A 15,565-nucleotide genomic window follows, 5' to 3' on the forward strand; every position below is an offset into this window, starting at 1 on the left:
TGTATGTACCGTGCGCACGAGGCAAGATCAAATACCCCCTTACAGACTAGTTTGTCTACGTACGCGACGATGTGTTATTGGATAGGATCTGCTCGGGCGTAAGCATGCCATGCTCTACGGTGTGCGTCACTGCGATGTCTGTGCCATTCTTGCCGTAGCAGGTCAGCGCAAAGGGAATGGATGACATGGCCTTCTGCAAGTGTGACACAAAGTCCTGAAGCTTGCAGAGACCATCCACTCGCGGTTCACAGCCCTGGCCCTCATTCAGGGGCACAATAGCCTCATTGATCTTCACGCGAATGTACTGCTCTCCCTTATCACACTCCATAATCTCAAATGCAAATCGAGAGCCAAAAGGCACAATATGACTTGCGCGGAAGCGACGTGTAGGATCAGGGCTTGTGCTGTTCATCTGGTCAGCGAGCTGGGTGATGTTGAAGCTCGTGAGGATGTTGACCATAACCGTGTCATGCGAAAAGTCGGCATACAGAGGCTGATCGAGTGGGAAGTACGTCGTGTTCCGCTCGAGCGTCTTGTTCTGCTCTGCTGAGGGCACCTGCAAAGCGTGCTTTGTGACGCGCGCCAGGAAGTCCTGGACGTAGCCCATGCCCATTGCTTTGGATGTAGGGTTCATAAAGCCGCTGTTGCCCTGGAACTTGAGATCCATGTCGTATTCGTATCCCTCCCATTCACTTTTCGTGAAGATCGAGCAGAAGTTTGAGTAGCCCATACCCACAGTTTCGTACGGGCACAGCTGGATCATGTTGGCCATATCGCTGATCGTCCATGTGACGCCGCTCGTATCGTTCTGAATGCGTGCAAGAGCGTCTTTCAAGTACACCTTTTGCCATTCCTGTCGCATTTTGTCGCCGAAGGCAAACGCTTTGCCGTTCGGGCATGCGTACTTGGGCTCCAGTGTGTTGTTGTATTTGTCCGCCTCCGAGATCACTTCCAAGTTCATCTTCTGGTCCGCATCCCAGCCAAAGAAGCCCAGCGTCCAGTACCGCGCTGAGTCCAACACACGGCTTGAGCTCGTGGTGCGGATCACAGGCTTGCTCGACACATTCTGCAGCAGACGTGCATAGTCATAGTAGTGCTTGACACCCGCATCGAAAAGCTCCTGTGCACCTTGGTGAACCAAGACCGCCTGGCCCAAACTGTAGTTCCACGTATTGAGGAACGCCATATTGCCTTTCGCAGAAAAGGTGTTGTTGCGCGTACTGTTGAGCACAAGCGCTCCGATCGTACCTGGGCCTTCATCCATTCCGTCCGTTGGGTAGCGTGCGCCATGACGAACTAGAAGATGTACTTGCTTCATGGTGCACTGATCCGGCAAGGGTTTGTAGGCTTCCGTCTCTGGGAACAGCCCGTCGGCAGGACGCCATGGCGTGTACGCGCCAAGGTTCGCAAAGATATCGTCCGACGTTGCATTATCCTTCTCAGCGTCGCGTGGGAGCCAGCGCATTTCAGGTGCATACACTTTCTGGAATGTAGTCGAATTGAGTTTGTCGACTTGAACTTTGAACGGCAGGGCCCCTGGCGCCACGTCGCCTGTGTTGCCTACAGCCGTAGGGAAGGTCACATTGGCATTGCCTGTCACATTGTTCCAGCTCGTAATAGGGTCCGCCAAGGACGGCAGCACAAGGAGGGCCCACGGCACCAGATAGAGAGCAGCGTGCAACATGGGGTAAGGCCCATGCATTCTCCTGTCGCCATCTTATATGGCATACCTCGCTATGTGCTTTGCTTGTTGGACCAACAACAAAACATGCACGCCTAGGTATCACTCATGCATTCCTGGACGATATAGAGGCCTCTTTGTACCCGTTGTGCCTGTCCGATCGAGGAAGTTTACGGCATGAGCGCACGTGGACGCATGGCTCATCCCTGTTGGTTCCTGAAATGAACTTGACCCCCACTAAGGCGCAACTATGAAACTGATCTGTCAACTCCACAACTCTCAGCCTAGTAATGAATATCTTCGTCAGGGATGGTCCCATCCTGGACAGGCCCTGTGATAGTATAGTCCGTACCGTTCTGCCCGAAGCAAACAAGATCAAACTTGGAGGCATCGTATGCATACTGATCCAGGTGGTTAATGTAGTCATCCAGCCTGCAAATGCCATCGCAGGTCGCCTCACATCCATTGGAGACATCAAGAGGATACACCACATCGTTCAACTTGAGACGAATGTACTTTTCGGTGCCGCCATTCTCTTCGCACTCCATTACTTCCCATGCCATGCGCATCGCTAATGGCGTCACTTCACTTGTTCGGTACACGCGGTTCGGGTCCGGACGCGTGGGATCAAGGTACGCCTTGAACTGCGTCAAGTTCAACGCCGTCATCACACCAGTGATGACACTGTGATGGGAGAAGTCCGCATAGATCGGCTGGTCCAGCGGCGTGTATGTCTCATTAAGTTCGAGTGTCATGTTTTGCGCTGTCACTGGGCCGGTAAACGTGTGCTTCTTAAGACGAGCCACGAGATCTTGGACGTACGGAATGCCTTGCGCGCGGCCTGTAGGGTTCATGAAGCCATGATCACCTACAGTCTGCAGGTCTTGGTCGTACTCAAAGTTGCGCCAATCCTCCGCGGTAAAGAGAGGACAGAAATGAGAAAAGCCATCGCCATAGGTCTCGTATGCACAGGCGAGCATCATGTTGTACACGTCTGTGTGGGACAATGTCATCGAGTGAATGTCCTTCTGCAAGCGTTGACGGGGTGACTCAAGGTAGACAGGCTGCCACTGCGAGCTGAGGTAGTCGCCGAACATGTAGTCGTCGTTGTCCGCGTTGCGGCACGCATTCTTCGGAGCCAAGGTATTGTTCTGGAAATCCTCCTCCGTAAGCACTTCCAAGTTGTACTTCTCCGTCGCATCCCAGCCAAAGAAGCCCAGTGCAAAGTACCGTGCCGAATCAAGGACACGGCTGTGCGACGTCGTACGGAACACGGGCTTGTGTGGAAAGCCATCCAAAAGGCGGCCGTAGTCGTAAAAGTGTTTCACGCCGGACGTGAACATTTGCTCCGAACCCGCATGCGTAAGAATTTTCTGGCCCAAGTCGTAGTCCCACTCTTCCAAGAACATAAGGTCGCCAGACACTTCAAGTCGTTGGTCGTCATCCTCTCTCTGATCACGAATCTTCTGGCCAAAGTTACCTGGTCCGTCTTTGTGGCCCTTGTCCGGGTACTTGGCGCCATGACGGTGCAAGATATGCACCTGTGTAATGGTACACTGCCTGGGCACATCCGAATACTCCACCATCTCTGGGAAGAGGTTGGTCGCTGGATGGTAGGGAGCAAACTCGCCTAGGTTGTACCACAACTCCTTCCACGAGTCATGCGATGTGTCCGCATCCTTGGGCACCCAACGCATTTCCACGACTGTCTCATGCTCAGAGCCGAGTGTATCAGCCATGGCATTGAACGGAAGGCCCCCAGGCACTTCATCGCCGGCGAAGCCCACATCGGTAGGAAACACAATCGTCGAAGTCCCCGTAACATTCTCCCAGTGTACAGGATCCTTGGCCGAGACGGCCGCAGCAGCAACAAAAATGGCTGCCCAGCGCAATTTGGACATGCTTACCTCTTTCTTGCAGGTACGTTTGCTGTAAGGTACATCTTCGTCCCTTTTGTACGCAGTAAATGCAGGGTTGTTGATACTCGGTAGAGAAAACACTCACCTATCTGCGCACGTTTCCTCCACAATCTGTGGGGTGGAGTATGGGGAAGCGGCAAGTATCTACAAAATTTGGGCCTGGTCCAACGTACCAAATCGGGCAGGTCCTTGAACGATAAAATCGGTGCCGTTATCGCCAAAACACGCCAAATCGAAGCGAGAGGATTCATAGGCACGTTTCAGTTCATTGACAAATCCACGCACAGGGCATAGTCCATCACGGCGGGGTTTGGCACACCCTTGGTCTTCATTAAGCGGGACAATCGCATCGTTCATTTTCATGCGGATATAGTCTTGATCTTCGCACGTGAGAACCTCAAAGACAAAGCGAGCTGCAAAGGGCGTGACCCAGCTTGTGCGATACGTGCGGTGAGGATCGGCGTGGGCAGTGGTTAGGGGATCGGCTAGCTGCGTCAAATTCAGCGCCGTGAAAATGCTAGTGAGAACGGTGTCATGGGTAAAGTCCACATATATCGGCTGATCCAGTGGGAAATAGGTCGTATTGGTATCCATGGTACGATTTTGCGAGGTGACTGGCCCCTGGAAAGGCTTGTTGGTAAGGCGTGCAAGAAACTCCGAGACCCACCCAATGCCTTGAGCCTTGCCCATGGGGTTCAGGAACCCATGATCGCCCTGGAAATGCAGGTCCGCGGCATATTCAAAGTCTTCCCACTCTTCTTTTGTGAAGAGTCCACAAAAATGCGAGTACCCCATACCAGCGGTTTCGTAGGCACACATGCTCATCATGTTGATTGTATCCTGATCATCAAGCTCGTACCCTGTGAGCATACGCTGGAGCCGCTCTGTAATGGGTGGCACAAATTTAGCATTCCATTCTGCCATCATTTGGCGCCCGAATTTGAATGTGACATCTCGTGCGTTGGGGCACGCATACTTTGGCGAGAGTGTGCTGTTTTGGTTCTTCGCTTCGTCTAGCACCTCAAAGTGCACTTGCTCAGCAGCATTCCAGCCAAAGAAGCCCATGGCCCAGTATCGAGCGGAATCAAGCATACGTCGTTGAGACGTAGTACGTATGATGGGTTTCCCCTTTTGATGGCGAAGCAAGGCAGCGTAATTGTAGTAGGCACGAGAACCCGCTTGGAACATATCATGCGCACCCTGATTCGTTAACAGCGAGTCGCCCAATTGGTACTCCCATGATTGCAAAAAGGCCAAGTCCCCATGCGCCTGCAATGTCCCAGACGACTTGGCCTTTTGCAGGCGCTCTGCCAATTGACCAGGTCCCTGACTCGTGCCATCGGTAGGGTATCGTGAGCCGTGACGGGAGATGATATGTACTTGCTTGATGGAGCATGTGGGCGGAACAGCCTGGTAGGCCATCGTATCTGGGAAGAGATCTCGCGATGGCCGGTAGGGCGAAGGTGCGCCAAGATTGCGAAAAATGTCGTCCGACGTCGCCCCCGAGGCAGCGGCGTCTTTGGGGACCCAGTGTAATTGCATGGCCTTGTCATCATCTGGCTGCGTTACATTAAATGCATCAACCTGGGCACGGAATGGCCAGCCACCAGGGCTTGTAGGGCCAGCATGGCCAATATCAGTGGGGAAAGCGGGATCGTACGCAAGGGCCGGCGTAGGTGATGGGGCCTTGACACTACCACCTCCAGACGCAGGCACCTCATAGTAGGCCGATGGCGCTGCTATAGCCGCAGCGAACACCAGGGCTGATGCGGAGACCATTGCAAATAGACGCCTTGGAACCTACGCACACGATAGTATGAAAGAAAAAACGACGGCCTGTCGTGGGACACGCTACGCGTTCAGGGCATGTTCGTTTCATGCATGCACGTCGGAGCGAAAATGGCACTGGGCCCACGTGCCAAGGGTGCGTCGCGCCTGAGTACCTTCCCGTCGAATGCAGAAGCCTCTCGTTGGTCAGCCCCATCCTTCTATTTCAACTTGGAACGACACCACTGTTCGTCTGATAACGCGCCAAACCCGCTCAACAGGAAAAAAAGATGAATCATCGTCAATTGCGTCACCATCCCTATGATCTATAGAAAGCTAGGAGAACAGCAATTGTTTTTACGCCTTGTAGAAAAGACGCTGGAAACCAAGGTACGAAGCACTTTACTCCATGTTGAGCTCGGCCTTGACGCGGGCGATCTTCTCCTGGACACGGGCCTTGCGCTCGTCGTAGGTAAGCTTGGTCTGCTTGTACTTCTTCGACTCGGCAGCCCAGTCCTTCGTCTTCTCAGTCGGGCGGAAGTCGGGGTCCTCACGGATCGCCTCGTAGGCGTTCTCGTAGATCTCCTCAATGTCCTCGCTGCCAATGTCGTCGTTCAGGTACGACGAGAAGTGCTTCTTGAAGCGCTCGTCATCCTCCTCCTCAAGTGACTCCATGAACTCAGCAATGTGACCACCGTAGATGTAGTTGCGGAGCACATCAGCGTCGAGTTCCTTCAGCTCAACGTCGTAGCCGGGGAAGCGGCGCTCGTTGTGCGGGATGTAGATACCACCATCCGAGGCACCCTTCATGGCACCAAACACACGCGAACCAGTCGAGGTGCGCTTGAGACCCACGTCAAGGTAGCACTTGAAGGGGCGGGGCTCGTCGTCACCGAGGGGCTCGGTGAAGGTGAGCTCACCATCCGGCTCCTCCTGACCGGCGTACTTCTCGTCGAGACCGAGCTTCTTCAGAGCACGGCGGGCAACGAGCAGACCAGTGGCGTAGGCAGCGGTCCAGTTAGCGAGACCGTGCTTGATACCGTAGCGGGGCAGCTCACGCGACGAAGCGTGGGCGAGCACGCAGTCACCCTGGATCTTAGCGTGAACGATCTGGCAGGTAACAAAGCGGTTCGAGAAACGAACAACGAGGCGGTACTTCGGCGCGTTGTACTTGTTCTTGGCCTGCGCAACGAGGCGCTTGCGCTGGTAGTAGTCGGTCTTACCCTCGCGGCGGCGACGGTACTTGACCTGGTAGCGCGAGAAGTACGCGTCCGACTTCACAGTCTTAACGAAAGGCTGGCTTGTGTTAGCATGCTATTCCCAAGGCAGCAAGGTATACATACCATCTTGAAGCGACCAGTCGGTGGTTGCGTAACAAAACCAGGCGGAGTGTCCACATCTTTTGCCGTAGGGGCAGCGCTGCAGTTCTTCGAAAGGCCTCGGCCGATGAACAAAACTACAAACCTGGGAAACACGTCACGTGGAATATAGGAAGAAGAATGTTGCGAAGCCTAGTAGGCTTACGAAATTTGCAGGCGCGGCACACCTGACCGTCCAGGCAGAGAGCTCCGCTTGCTTCCTTACCATCCCAGTCCTCTGACCCGATCAAGGTATGTTGACGCAAGGCAAGTGTGCCTCCAAGCGACACTTGGTAGCTTGAGAGCATGCGATTGCGAATATGAAGGACAGTATGCTAACTGGAAATAGATGGGTGCCTACAAGTACCTTGAGGAGCTGTACAAGAAGAAGCAGAGCGATGTGCTCCGTTTCCTGCTTCGTGTTCGGTATGTACTAGATGTCTTGAGTGGCGGACTAACACTGCTAGCTGCTGGGAGTACCGTCAGTTGAACGTGGTCCACCGCGCCTCGCGCCCGTCGCGCCCTGACAAGGCTCGCCGCCTTGGCTACAAGGCCAAGCAGGGCTACGTGATCTACCGTGTGCGTGTCCGCCGCGGTAACCGCAAGAAGCCTGTTTCGAAGGGTGCCACCTACGGTAAGCCGGTGCGCCAGGGTGTGAACCACCTCAAGCCCCAGCGCTCGCTCCGCACCCTCGCTGAGGAGCGCGTTGGCCGCAAGGCTTCGAACCTGCGTGTCCTCAACTCGTACTGGGTGAACCAGGACGGTGTGTACAAGTACTTTGAGGTCATCTGTGTCGACCCGCAGCACAAGGCGATCCGCCGCGACCCGCGCATCAACTGGATCGCCAACGCCGTTCACAAGCACCGTGAGTCGCGTGGCCTCACTTCCGCCGGCAAGAAGAGCCGCGGTATTGGCAAGGGCCACCGCTTCAACAACACCCACGGTGGTGGCAAGAACGCGACCTACCGCAAGCACCAGACCCTCCAGCTCAGGCGCTACCGTTAAACGTGCTAGTGCAGAGCACCGGAGTGATAGTGGGCTCTGGACTCGATACCTCCTTGAGGCCCATGGAGCTGTGCTCCGTTGCATGCTGTTCAGTAACGTTTTATGTAGATGCGCTATTTCGCGCCTACTCAAAATATATTAGGCATGTCTTTTGCTCAATGTGTGTGGGGGGATAGATAGAGAACTGAACACGTGTCGTACGCAGTAGGTTGTATGCCCATAAAAAGACTTAGCAACGTTGCCTGGGATGTCTATATATGTCGTCGCAGGAAGAAGTTTTGGCATGTGGCCCACCATTTGGATATTATGCCACCGATGTGCGCTCAGTCCGGTCTGTTGTGGATGGGGCTGGCGGTGGCAACGGAGTGACGCTATCCCGTGGTGTGTTTGTGGTCTCCGGTGCAGAACGGGCAAGCGTAGAGGCCGTGGCAGCGGCAGCCGCATGCGATGCAGCAATGCGAGCACGCTCATCATCTGCCTGCGCTACACTAGGTGAGTTGGTATTCACATTCGTCGACTGACGAAGCTCCGCAATAGTAACAGGCGGAATAGGCACACCAGGTGCTGCATTGGCATACTCCATCGTCCGGCGGCGAACCAGCTTGGCAAAGTGCAGGCCACAAGCATTGCATAGAGTACGTGCACCATCTGGGCCTCGACGCCATTCTGGTGTGTCATCATTTCCACACGAGTGGCATACACCCGGCGCAGGAGCCCGACTACGTTTGCGATACTTGGGCACGTAAGTCTGTGACTGCTGTGATGTGGGTGTGGTCTCATGCTGCGCAGCCTTAGCAGGAGCGCTGTAAGTATGATAGGCATGATCGGAGCCACGGCTGGACGAGGCGGACGCCGATGAGTGTGGCATTCCCACCGACTCGGGGCCCATGCGCGACAAGTACGTCAGGTCCTCTGCACTGCCAGGGGCACGGGCAGAGCGAGGTTGGGTACTGCGCTCCATACCTGTCTTGCCCCGCTGAGAGGGGCTTCGACGCCCTCGCATAGGTACAGCTTTGTCTGCGTGTGTGAGAGAAGGCGGCCACATACCATCCTCAGTCCGCAGCAGTTTAGCATCACGATCATCCCGCACATTCGATGCCCAGTACGAAGAAGTGGCATTTCCACTCCCACTGGGCATCCAGGGATAGTAGGGTGTCATATCTACGGCCTCACGGCCACTGCGAGTGTCGTGTGAGGGAATCAGCGTCCGAACCTCCTGATTGATCTCAGACACGATGGGAAGGATGGCATACAGATCGTCGGCACGGTGCACAGAGCCGGGTACGTTTAGCAATTCTCCCACGCAATTGTAGAGCGAAAGAGAAGCTGCATGAAGCTTCAGGTTAGAAAATAAAGTATACGTACACGCTCTAGTGAATACCGCGCATCTGGTTCCAACGATGCAGGCGCTCCAACTTGCCAGGGCGCAGGGGCGCTATTAGACGCCATAGTAGTTGATCGATTGGGCATATAAGCACCTCCATAAGACGGCGTGGCGCTTTCACCAGGCCGGATTACACGCGCGGAGGACGATTCGGTGCTGCTTTCAAACGATGGTACCTGGCCTTGGAACGAGGATAACGGTGCAGGAGGTGGCGGCGATGGTGGTACAGAAGCAGTAGAAGATATACCCCCAACCCTTGCATTACTGTGCGACACATCCGGTGCATGCTTGTCAGTATGCACAGCAAGCCGCTCATCGTGTGCAGATGAAGAACCGGACATCGGCCGGGAAGAGGATGCGTCTATCGCTGAGTTCGACATGGGCTCGAAACTTCGAATAGGAGGAAGCTTTACGGAGGCACCCTCACCAGAATGAGACGAAGGTGATGGAGTCGGTTGAGCCATGCCCCCAACCTTGTGAATAGCAGTGGATATGTGCCCCTCAGTACAAAGCACGGCAGATCCAGAAACCACAACAGCACTTTCTCGTTCAACAAGATCTTCTGATGCCTGTGCAATGAATCTCTACTTTGCACTGACAGGGAGAGAAGTATACAACTTGTCGATCGAACAAAGAAGTGTCCAACTGTTCAGATGGGCAATCGCGATTCTATGAACCCGATCGGGGTTAATTTGGTACGATGTAAGAAAGGACAGAATCGGACGAGAATCTGCCCGATTATTTGCTGGACACTGCATATCCCCCCCTCTTGATGCGCAGAATCGGAGAATTGATCAGCCCGATTCTCCAGTAAGCCGCCGATGAATAAGAAACGTGGCGAGTCCGCGATGCACCTGTCAAACAGGTGCACGATAACACAACTCCGCCACCGTGTGTATCTGACACGCAATCACAGCCTTATAACTTCAACGTAGAGCACAGGCAACACAAGTACGATAGTTTGAAATGTAAGCGATTACAGCAAAATTCTATATTGGTAATCTATGTATAGACATAAATTTACTTGCAGGCATCGCGCAGGTAGGTGATGAGGTCGTTGCGGTCCTTCTCCTTCTTAAGACCGTTGAAGGCCATCTTGGTACTGCACTAGTGTTAGCAATCATATCCTCAGTCATACCGCTCCAACTTCTTGTCGAAAAAAAGTGGAACAGCTTGGAATACATACCCAGGGATGTACTTCTTCGGGTTCTCGAGGTACTCAAACAGAGTGTCCTCACCCCACGTCACACCCTTGTTGACGTTGGCAGCCGTGTAGCTGAAGCCCTCGGCCTGACCGGTCTTGCGACCGAAGATGCCATTCAGGTTGGGACCAACTATCATGTGTTAGCAATTCGCTCCGTGTTACCATGATACATACCCTTGTTGGGGCCACCAGCCTCAGTGGTGTGGCACTGAGCGCAGCGGGTCTTGAAGATACCCGCACCCTTTTTAGCATCACCCTCAGAGAAACCCATTTTTGAAAAGTTGTTAGTAGATGCGAAGGTCAGTCAGTGGCTTCTAGCCTTTTAATAAGTTTCTACTGGAATGCCAGTTGCCCCGAGTAATTCCGTGCATGCATCAAATAAAAGATGCCATAATCGTCATCACGCCAGGGTGGCTGACACAGATTGACAAATAGTGAAAAGGGATTTTAAAATCCTACGAGAATCCGCACGTGGTGGGTGATCAGCGCCTGTGTATAGGTGAAGTAAGCTCGCGTATATTTCTCTTCCGCGCACCAAACTTCAACAGTATGTATCAATGAAAAGGCCAGAGAGCAGAGATGTATCCAAAGGATTAGTCCTCAAATAAATGCATAGTTCAACTCTAGGATACGTCCAATGCGAACAACCATACCATCATTAAGTCTTTCGCTCCTATATGATGGAACACCTCATTCTCTCTGAACTTGCTACCTGCACGAACACTAACATTAGAAGCTCTTTGTTATACATTGTACTATGGTACATGTCACCATTGTTGATATATAGGTAATTTGTTCAAGTAACATATTTTAGCAGCGTTTGGGGAGCATCTGTACCAGATCGGTTCTATGTATTCAGAATCCGGCAGAGTGCTTACAAAACATTGGGTTCGGGCGCGTCCGAAAAATGGCATTCCCCTCTAGCCACCGTGCGCAGTCCAGCACGCATAGCTAGGGGTCTATTCTACCATGAGTGCTGATCTGAACCAGAAGAACCCCTTGCCTTTAGGTCAGATGGAGTCTATGGCTCCTGAGTGTACACCTCTCAAAGAAAAATATGACACTTGCTTTCATACATGGTTTAAGGATTACCTTGACGTAAGCTCTGTCTTGCATGAGGGTGCTAGCAACCAGGCCGACCGCTGGCACGTTCGAGGATCTCTTTTTTCCGCTTCCAATAACCAGGTTCACAAAATTGCTGCGCTTCGTGCTCGTTACGATAACGATTGCAAAAGCCTCTTCACGGAATATCAGGCATGTGTGAAGGTATGGTATATGGCCAAGCAGAAAACTAACTTCAATTTAAGAATGCCATCAAAGAGCGTGGCTTGGAACAATCAATTGAAAAGGCGCGGAAAGAAAACCCTTTCCCACTCCAACATGAGCGCTAATACACTGAAATATCAAACAGGGTAGCAAAAAGTCTTTCCACAGCATTTCTGAAGGGAAAATAGCGGCAGATATAGATGTATAGTACGCGCAGAAATTACCAATTCGTAACCTATTTGCTATGTGGCTTAAAAAAGATAAATGCAACAGGTAGAAATAAAGAAACACAAAAAAAGAAGTTCCGGGCGAGATTTGAACCCGCGACCTACAGATATATTGCAGTAGTTGCAATCTGTCGCTACTACCCCTGAGCTACCGGAACCAGTTGTTGTCTCCATAAACGGGTAGAGGGTACATATAGCATGATGTTGTTCTTATCCTGGAGTCCGTGCCCAAAAAAGTGTTGTTTCGTTCCCCGCGCGAATAAACTTACCTTGCAACGTCGCGCCTTTTTTTATTTTTTCCAGAGAATAAATAAAATATGGCTGATGATACGAATAAAGCCAAGTCCATATACCCACATTCAATACCATCTAATGCATCGAAGAAAAACGATGCAGCAGTCGTCCTAAAAGCGGAAGCGATATGCCTTCAGTATGATGCACACGAGGACCTATGTGAAAGCTTGATGGTGTCAATTAGCTTGCCAGGCATTGCACATGATAATTTGGATACGAACGCGAAACAGGTGTGTCCAGGTGTCTATTCCTTTGAAGCGACGACCTTTGGATACCCTATGACAGGATCTGTCGTGGACCTGGAAACGGTGAAAGCAGCGACGGGAAAGAAGGGAAAGCGCAGGGTCTTGGGACAGTTTGTTGCAAAGAAGACAAAACAAGGTGTGCTTCTTCCACATCGCGCTACAAAATATGTGCGTGCCTCAGCTGCGGCTGGTGTCCGAGCAGTACGCTCACGTCGATCAAGTAAATCAGTTGTCACAGACGATGAGCAAGACGAAGAGGTAGCAATCATGGAGCAAAAGTTGGATACCAAAGCCCCGGAGTATGTTACTTCCATCGAGTTTGTTCTATGGTCAAAACGCAGCCAAGACCGTGAATATCTAGGCGAAAGTGTATACTATCTGGGCGATTGGTGTAAAACGGAGAACCAGAAGGTAGACTGGGCAGCAACTCTGCCTGTATGGCTCCCTCTTTTATCACGCGATGGGAAATCCATTGGAAAGCTACAGGTTCGTGTAGGCTTGGATTTGAATCCCGAGGGTCATGTGAAAGATACCATGGTGTTGTATCAAGCAATGTGTCAAGCGGTGGAAGAAGCAGGGGATGTAAGCATTTTCGATGTGCCTGCGACGGAGACAATTGGCATGGTAGAAGAAGAAGAAGAATTCTCTGACGATGGTATGACAGAGTCAGATTCCGATGACGAGGCAGGTGGCTCGTTCGATACAGATGACATGGACTCTATGGGGCCATCCTCGGCTCATTCAGATGCGCCATTGGAACCAGAACAACTTCCCATGACGAAACTGCAAATGGAACCTGTACGCCGTGAGTCCATCCGACGTGATGGCGTCCATTCCGACTCGGAAAGTACGCCACGGCGTAGATTACTTCCGCTCCGTGGACGCCGCAAGAATAGGGAAAGAGCCTTGTCCTCTGTCACGCCTACAGACTCTCAGGCGGACAGTGATGCAGAAGGGTCATCAGATGGGGAGGCAGTACGACGACCATGGCGCCCTAGGATCCGCAAACTTCGGGCAACGACCAAAACAGAAGCGGCAGAGGTGTCAGAAACCAGCTCAAAAACGTCTACCACCCGTCGCAGTCGGAAACAGGCCAAAAAGGCAAGAAAAGCAGAGCTGAAGAAGCAAAAAGGCACGTTTTCTTTCAAGGCAGAAATTGGCCATGAAGTGCTAGGCATTGTCATGTTGGAGGTCGTCAGTGCCAAAAACCTACCGCGATGGCGGAACATGACATATACCTCTTTCGATATGGATCCTTTTGTGGTCGTATCCTTTAATCGCAAAGTTTTCCGCACTCGTGTATTACGCCATACGCTTAATCCTGAATGGCGCGAGAAGCTCTTTTTCCATGTTCGCAGCAGCGAACGAAGCTATAACATCCGCTGTGCCGTCTACGATTGGGACAACATATCCGCCAATGATTACGTCGGAGAATTGAGCTTAGATGTAACAGATATTATGGATCATGCGCCACGACCGCATCCAGACACAGGCCTGTACGATATGGATATGCTTGAAACCATGGGGATGATGTCATATGACCTCCCATTGAAGCGAGAAGATCGCAATGAAGATACCAAATTTGGACCAGAACGGCCCACACTGCAACTGAAAGCTTCCTATCAGCCATACGAGGCATTACGCCAAAAATTCTGGCGCGAAATGCTTCGTATGTATGATTCGAACAATACAGGCGGTATTGACGCAGATGAATTGCAGTCCATGGTTCTATCGTTGGGAGGCACACTCTCCCAAGAAACCATTATGAGTTTCTTTGAGCGGTTGGGAAAAGATGCGCAGAATGACGAGCTTACATTTGAAGAAGGCATAGGTGTTCTAGAAGAGGCGATCAAGACGCCATGGGACCAGCGCCGCAAATATCTTGACCTCGACGATGTGGATGACGATGAGGAGGACGGTGCAGAGACGCCTTTGAAGGAGACGACTACGAGTGTAGAGCGTGTGATCCGGTTACAAACGTGTCCGCTGTGCGGTAAGCCACGTCTATCGAATGCCGATGAAATGGACATTGTGACGCACTTGGCACTATGTGCGAAGCGCCAGGGTCGAGCTGTCGACGACATCATGGTCTCCAGTTTTGTCACAGCTACACAGGCTCGTCGCAAATGGTACACGAATGTATTTACAGTACTGAGTCAAGGACACTATCGCCTTGGTGCGAATAGTGCTAACATATTGGTGCAGGATCGGCTCACAGGCCAGCTGGTCGAAGAAAAAATGCAGGTATATGTGCGGCTGGGAATCCGTTTGCTCTACAAAGGTGTGCAAGGAAAGATGGCAGGAGCGCGAGCGCGGCGTATGCTACGCAATATGACCTTCAAGCAGGGCCAAAAGTACGATCAGCCGAGTAGCACTCGAGCCATTCGGCCGTTTATTGCGTTCCACAACATCAACGAGGGCGAAATGGTGGAGCCAGTAGAGGCATTCACAACGTTCAACGACTTTTTCTGCCGGCGTATTCACATGTCGCTTCGACCAGTAGCAGACCCAGATGAGCCCAGTACGATGGTAAGCTGTGCGGATTGTCGGCTGCTTGCCTTCCCTTCCGTGGAGCGTGCTACACAGTTGTGGATCAAAGGCCGGCAGTTTACGGTTGACAAGTTGTTGGGTGCAGCTGCTGCACAGCATTTACCATCACGGTGTGCATTGACCATTTTCCGCTTGGCACCACAGGATTACCATCGCTTCCATTCGCCTGTCGATGGGCGGATAGGGACGCCAACGTATATCGATGGCGAGTACTACACTGTGAACCCCATGGCAATCCGAAGTGCCATTGATGTGTATGGAGAGAACGTGCGGACAGTTCTGCCGATCTATACCCGGGAATTTGGTCTGGTATACTTGGTCGCCATCGGTGCGATGATGGTCGGTTCCATTGTCCTCAGTGTGAAGCCAGACACAGAAATCCGGCGTGGAGAGGAGCTGGGCTACTTCAAGTTTGGAGGCAGTACCCTTGTCCTGCTTGTCGATGGTAGCCGCATCCAGTGGGATGATGATCTCCTGCTCAATGCCGATACCTGCATCGAGACGCTCGTCCAAGTCGGCATGCGCATTGGTGTCGCGCGCGTGTGAGTCTTGTTGTATGCGGGGTTCGGCCGAGTCGTAGTGTAGCATATTAGGGTGTGTAGGTTAGTCATTCGTGGAGATGAAGTGTACCGATAGAATTTCTTTTCTTGCTTCCCTACCGACAG

At 52.3% G+C, this 15,565-nt stretch overlaps 8 protein-coding genes across 8 annotated transcripts; 2 read left to right on the plus strand and 6 right to left on the minus strand.

Annotated features, from left to right (window-relative positions):
* Nucleotides 1-55: 55 nt before the first annotated feature.
* On the minus strand, nt 56-1,684 carry Malapachy_2240 (acid phosphatase; the record flags this gene model as incomplete). The annotated part of the gene is made up of 1 exon (XM_018136732.1): nt 56-1,684. The coding sequence occupies one exon, from the start codon at nt 1,682-1,684 to the stop codon at nt 56-58; it is 1,629 nt and encodes a 542-aa protein (XP_017992846.1).
* A 281-nt stretch (nt 1,685-1,965) lies between these two features.
* Nucleotides 1,966-3,582, minus strand: Malapachy_2242 (phosphoglycerate mutase-like protein; the record flags this gene model as incomplete). The annotated part of the gene is made up of 1 exon (XM_018136734.1): nt 1,966-3,582. One exon carries the CDS (start codon nt 3,580-3,582, stop codon nt 1,966-1,968), a length of 1,617 nt encoding a protein of 538 aa, XP_017992831.1.
* A 162-nt stretch (nt 3,583-3,744) lies between these two features.
* Nucleotides 3,745-5,379, minus strand: Malapachy_2241 (phosphoglycerate mutase-like protein; the record flags this gene model as incomplete). The annotated part of the gene is made up of 1 exon (XM_018136733.1): nt 3,745-5,379. One exon carries the CDS (start codon nt 5,377-5,379, stop codon nt 3,745-3,747), a length of 1,635 nt encoding a protein of 544 aa, XP_017992845.1.
* A 390-nt stretch (nt 5,380-5,769) lies between these two features.
* Nucleotides 5,770-6,713, minus strand: Malapachy_2223 (60s ribosomal protein l5; the record flags this gene model as incomplete). The annotated part of the gene is made up of 2 exons (XM_018136715.1): nt 5,770-6,663; nt 6,711-6,713. The coding sequence occupies 2 exons, from the start codon at nt 6,711-6,713 to the stop codon at nt 5,770-5,772; spliced, it is 897 nt and encodes a 298-aa protein (XP_017992797.1).
* Nucleotides 6,714-7,074: 361 nt separating this feature from the next.
* Malapachy_2208 (60s ribosomal protein l15) lies at nt 7,075-7,730 on the plus strand (the record flags this gene model as incomplete). Its single annotated transcript, XM_018136700.1, has 2 exons — nt 7,075-7,151; nt 7,193-7,730. 2 exons carry the CDS (start codon nt 7,075-7,077, stop codon nt 7,728-7,730), a joined length of 615 nt encoding a protein of 204 aa, XP_017993395.1.
* Nucleotides 7,731-8,034: 304 nt separating this feature from the next.
* Nucleotides 8,035-9,179, minus strand: Malapachy_2256 (hypothetical protein; the record flags this gene model as incomplete). The annotated part of the gene is made up of 3 exons (XM_018136748.1): nt 8,035-8,747; nt 8,778-9,066; nt 9,096-9,179. 3 exons carry the CDS (start codon nt 9,177-9,179, stop codon nt 8,035-8,037), a joined length of 1,086 nt encoding a protein of 361 aa, XP_017992825.1.
* A 955-nt stretch (nt 9,180-10,134) lies between these two features.
* On the minus strand, nt 10,135-10,589 carry Malapachy_2227 (cytochrome c; the record flags this gene model as incomplete). The annotated part of the gene is made up of 3 exons (XM_018136719.1): nt 10,135-10,216; nt 10,253-10,448; nt 10,493-10,589. The coding sequence occupies 3 exons, from the start codon at nt 10,587-10,589 to the stop codon at nt 10,135-10,137; spliced, it is 375 nt and encodes a 124-aa protein (XP_017992793.1).
* Nucleotides 10,590-12,617: 2,028 nt separating this feature from the next.
* Nucleotides 12,618-15,446, plus strand: Malapachy_2217 (phosphatidylserine decarboxylase psd3; the record flags this gene model as incomplete). The annotated part of the gene is made up of 1 exon (XM_018136709.1): nt 12,618-15,446. One exon carries the CDS (start codon nt 12,618-12,620, stop codon nt 15,444-15,446), a length of 2,829 nt encoding a protein of 942 aa, XP_017993339.1.
* Between the last annotated feature and the right edge of the window lie 119 nt (nt 15,447-15,565).

The sequence above is a fragment of the Malassezia pachydermatis genome, assembly GCF_001278385.1.
Source record: "Malassezia pachydermatis strain CBS 1879 chromosome Unknown scaffold2, whole genome shotgun sequence".
Lineage (NCBI taxonomy): Eukaryota > Fungi > Basidiomycota > Malasseziomycetes > Malasseziales > Malasseziaceae > Malassezia > Malassezia pachydermatis.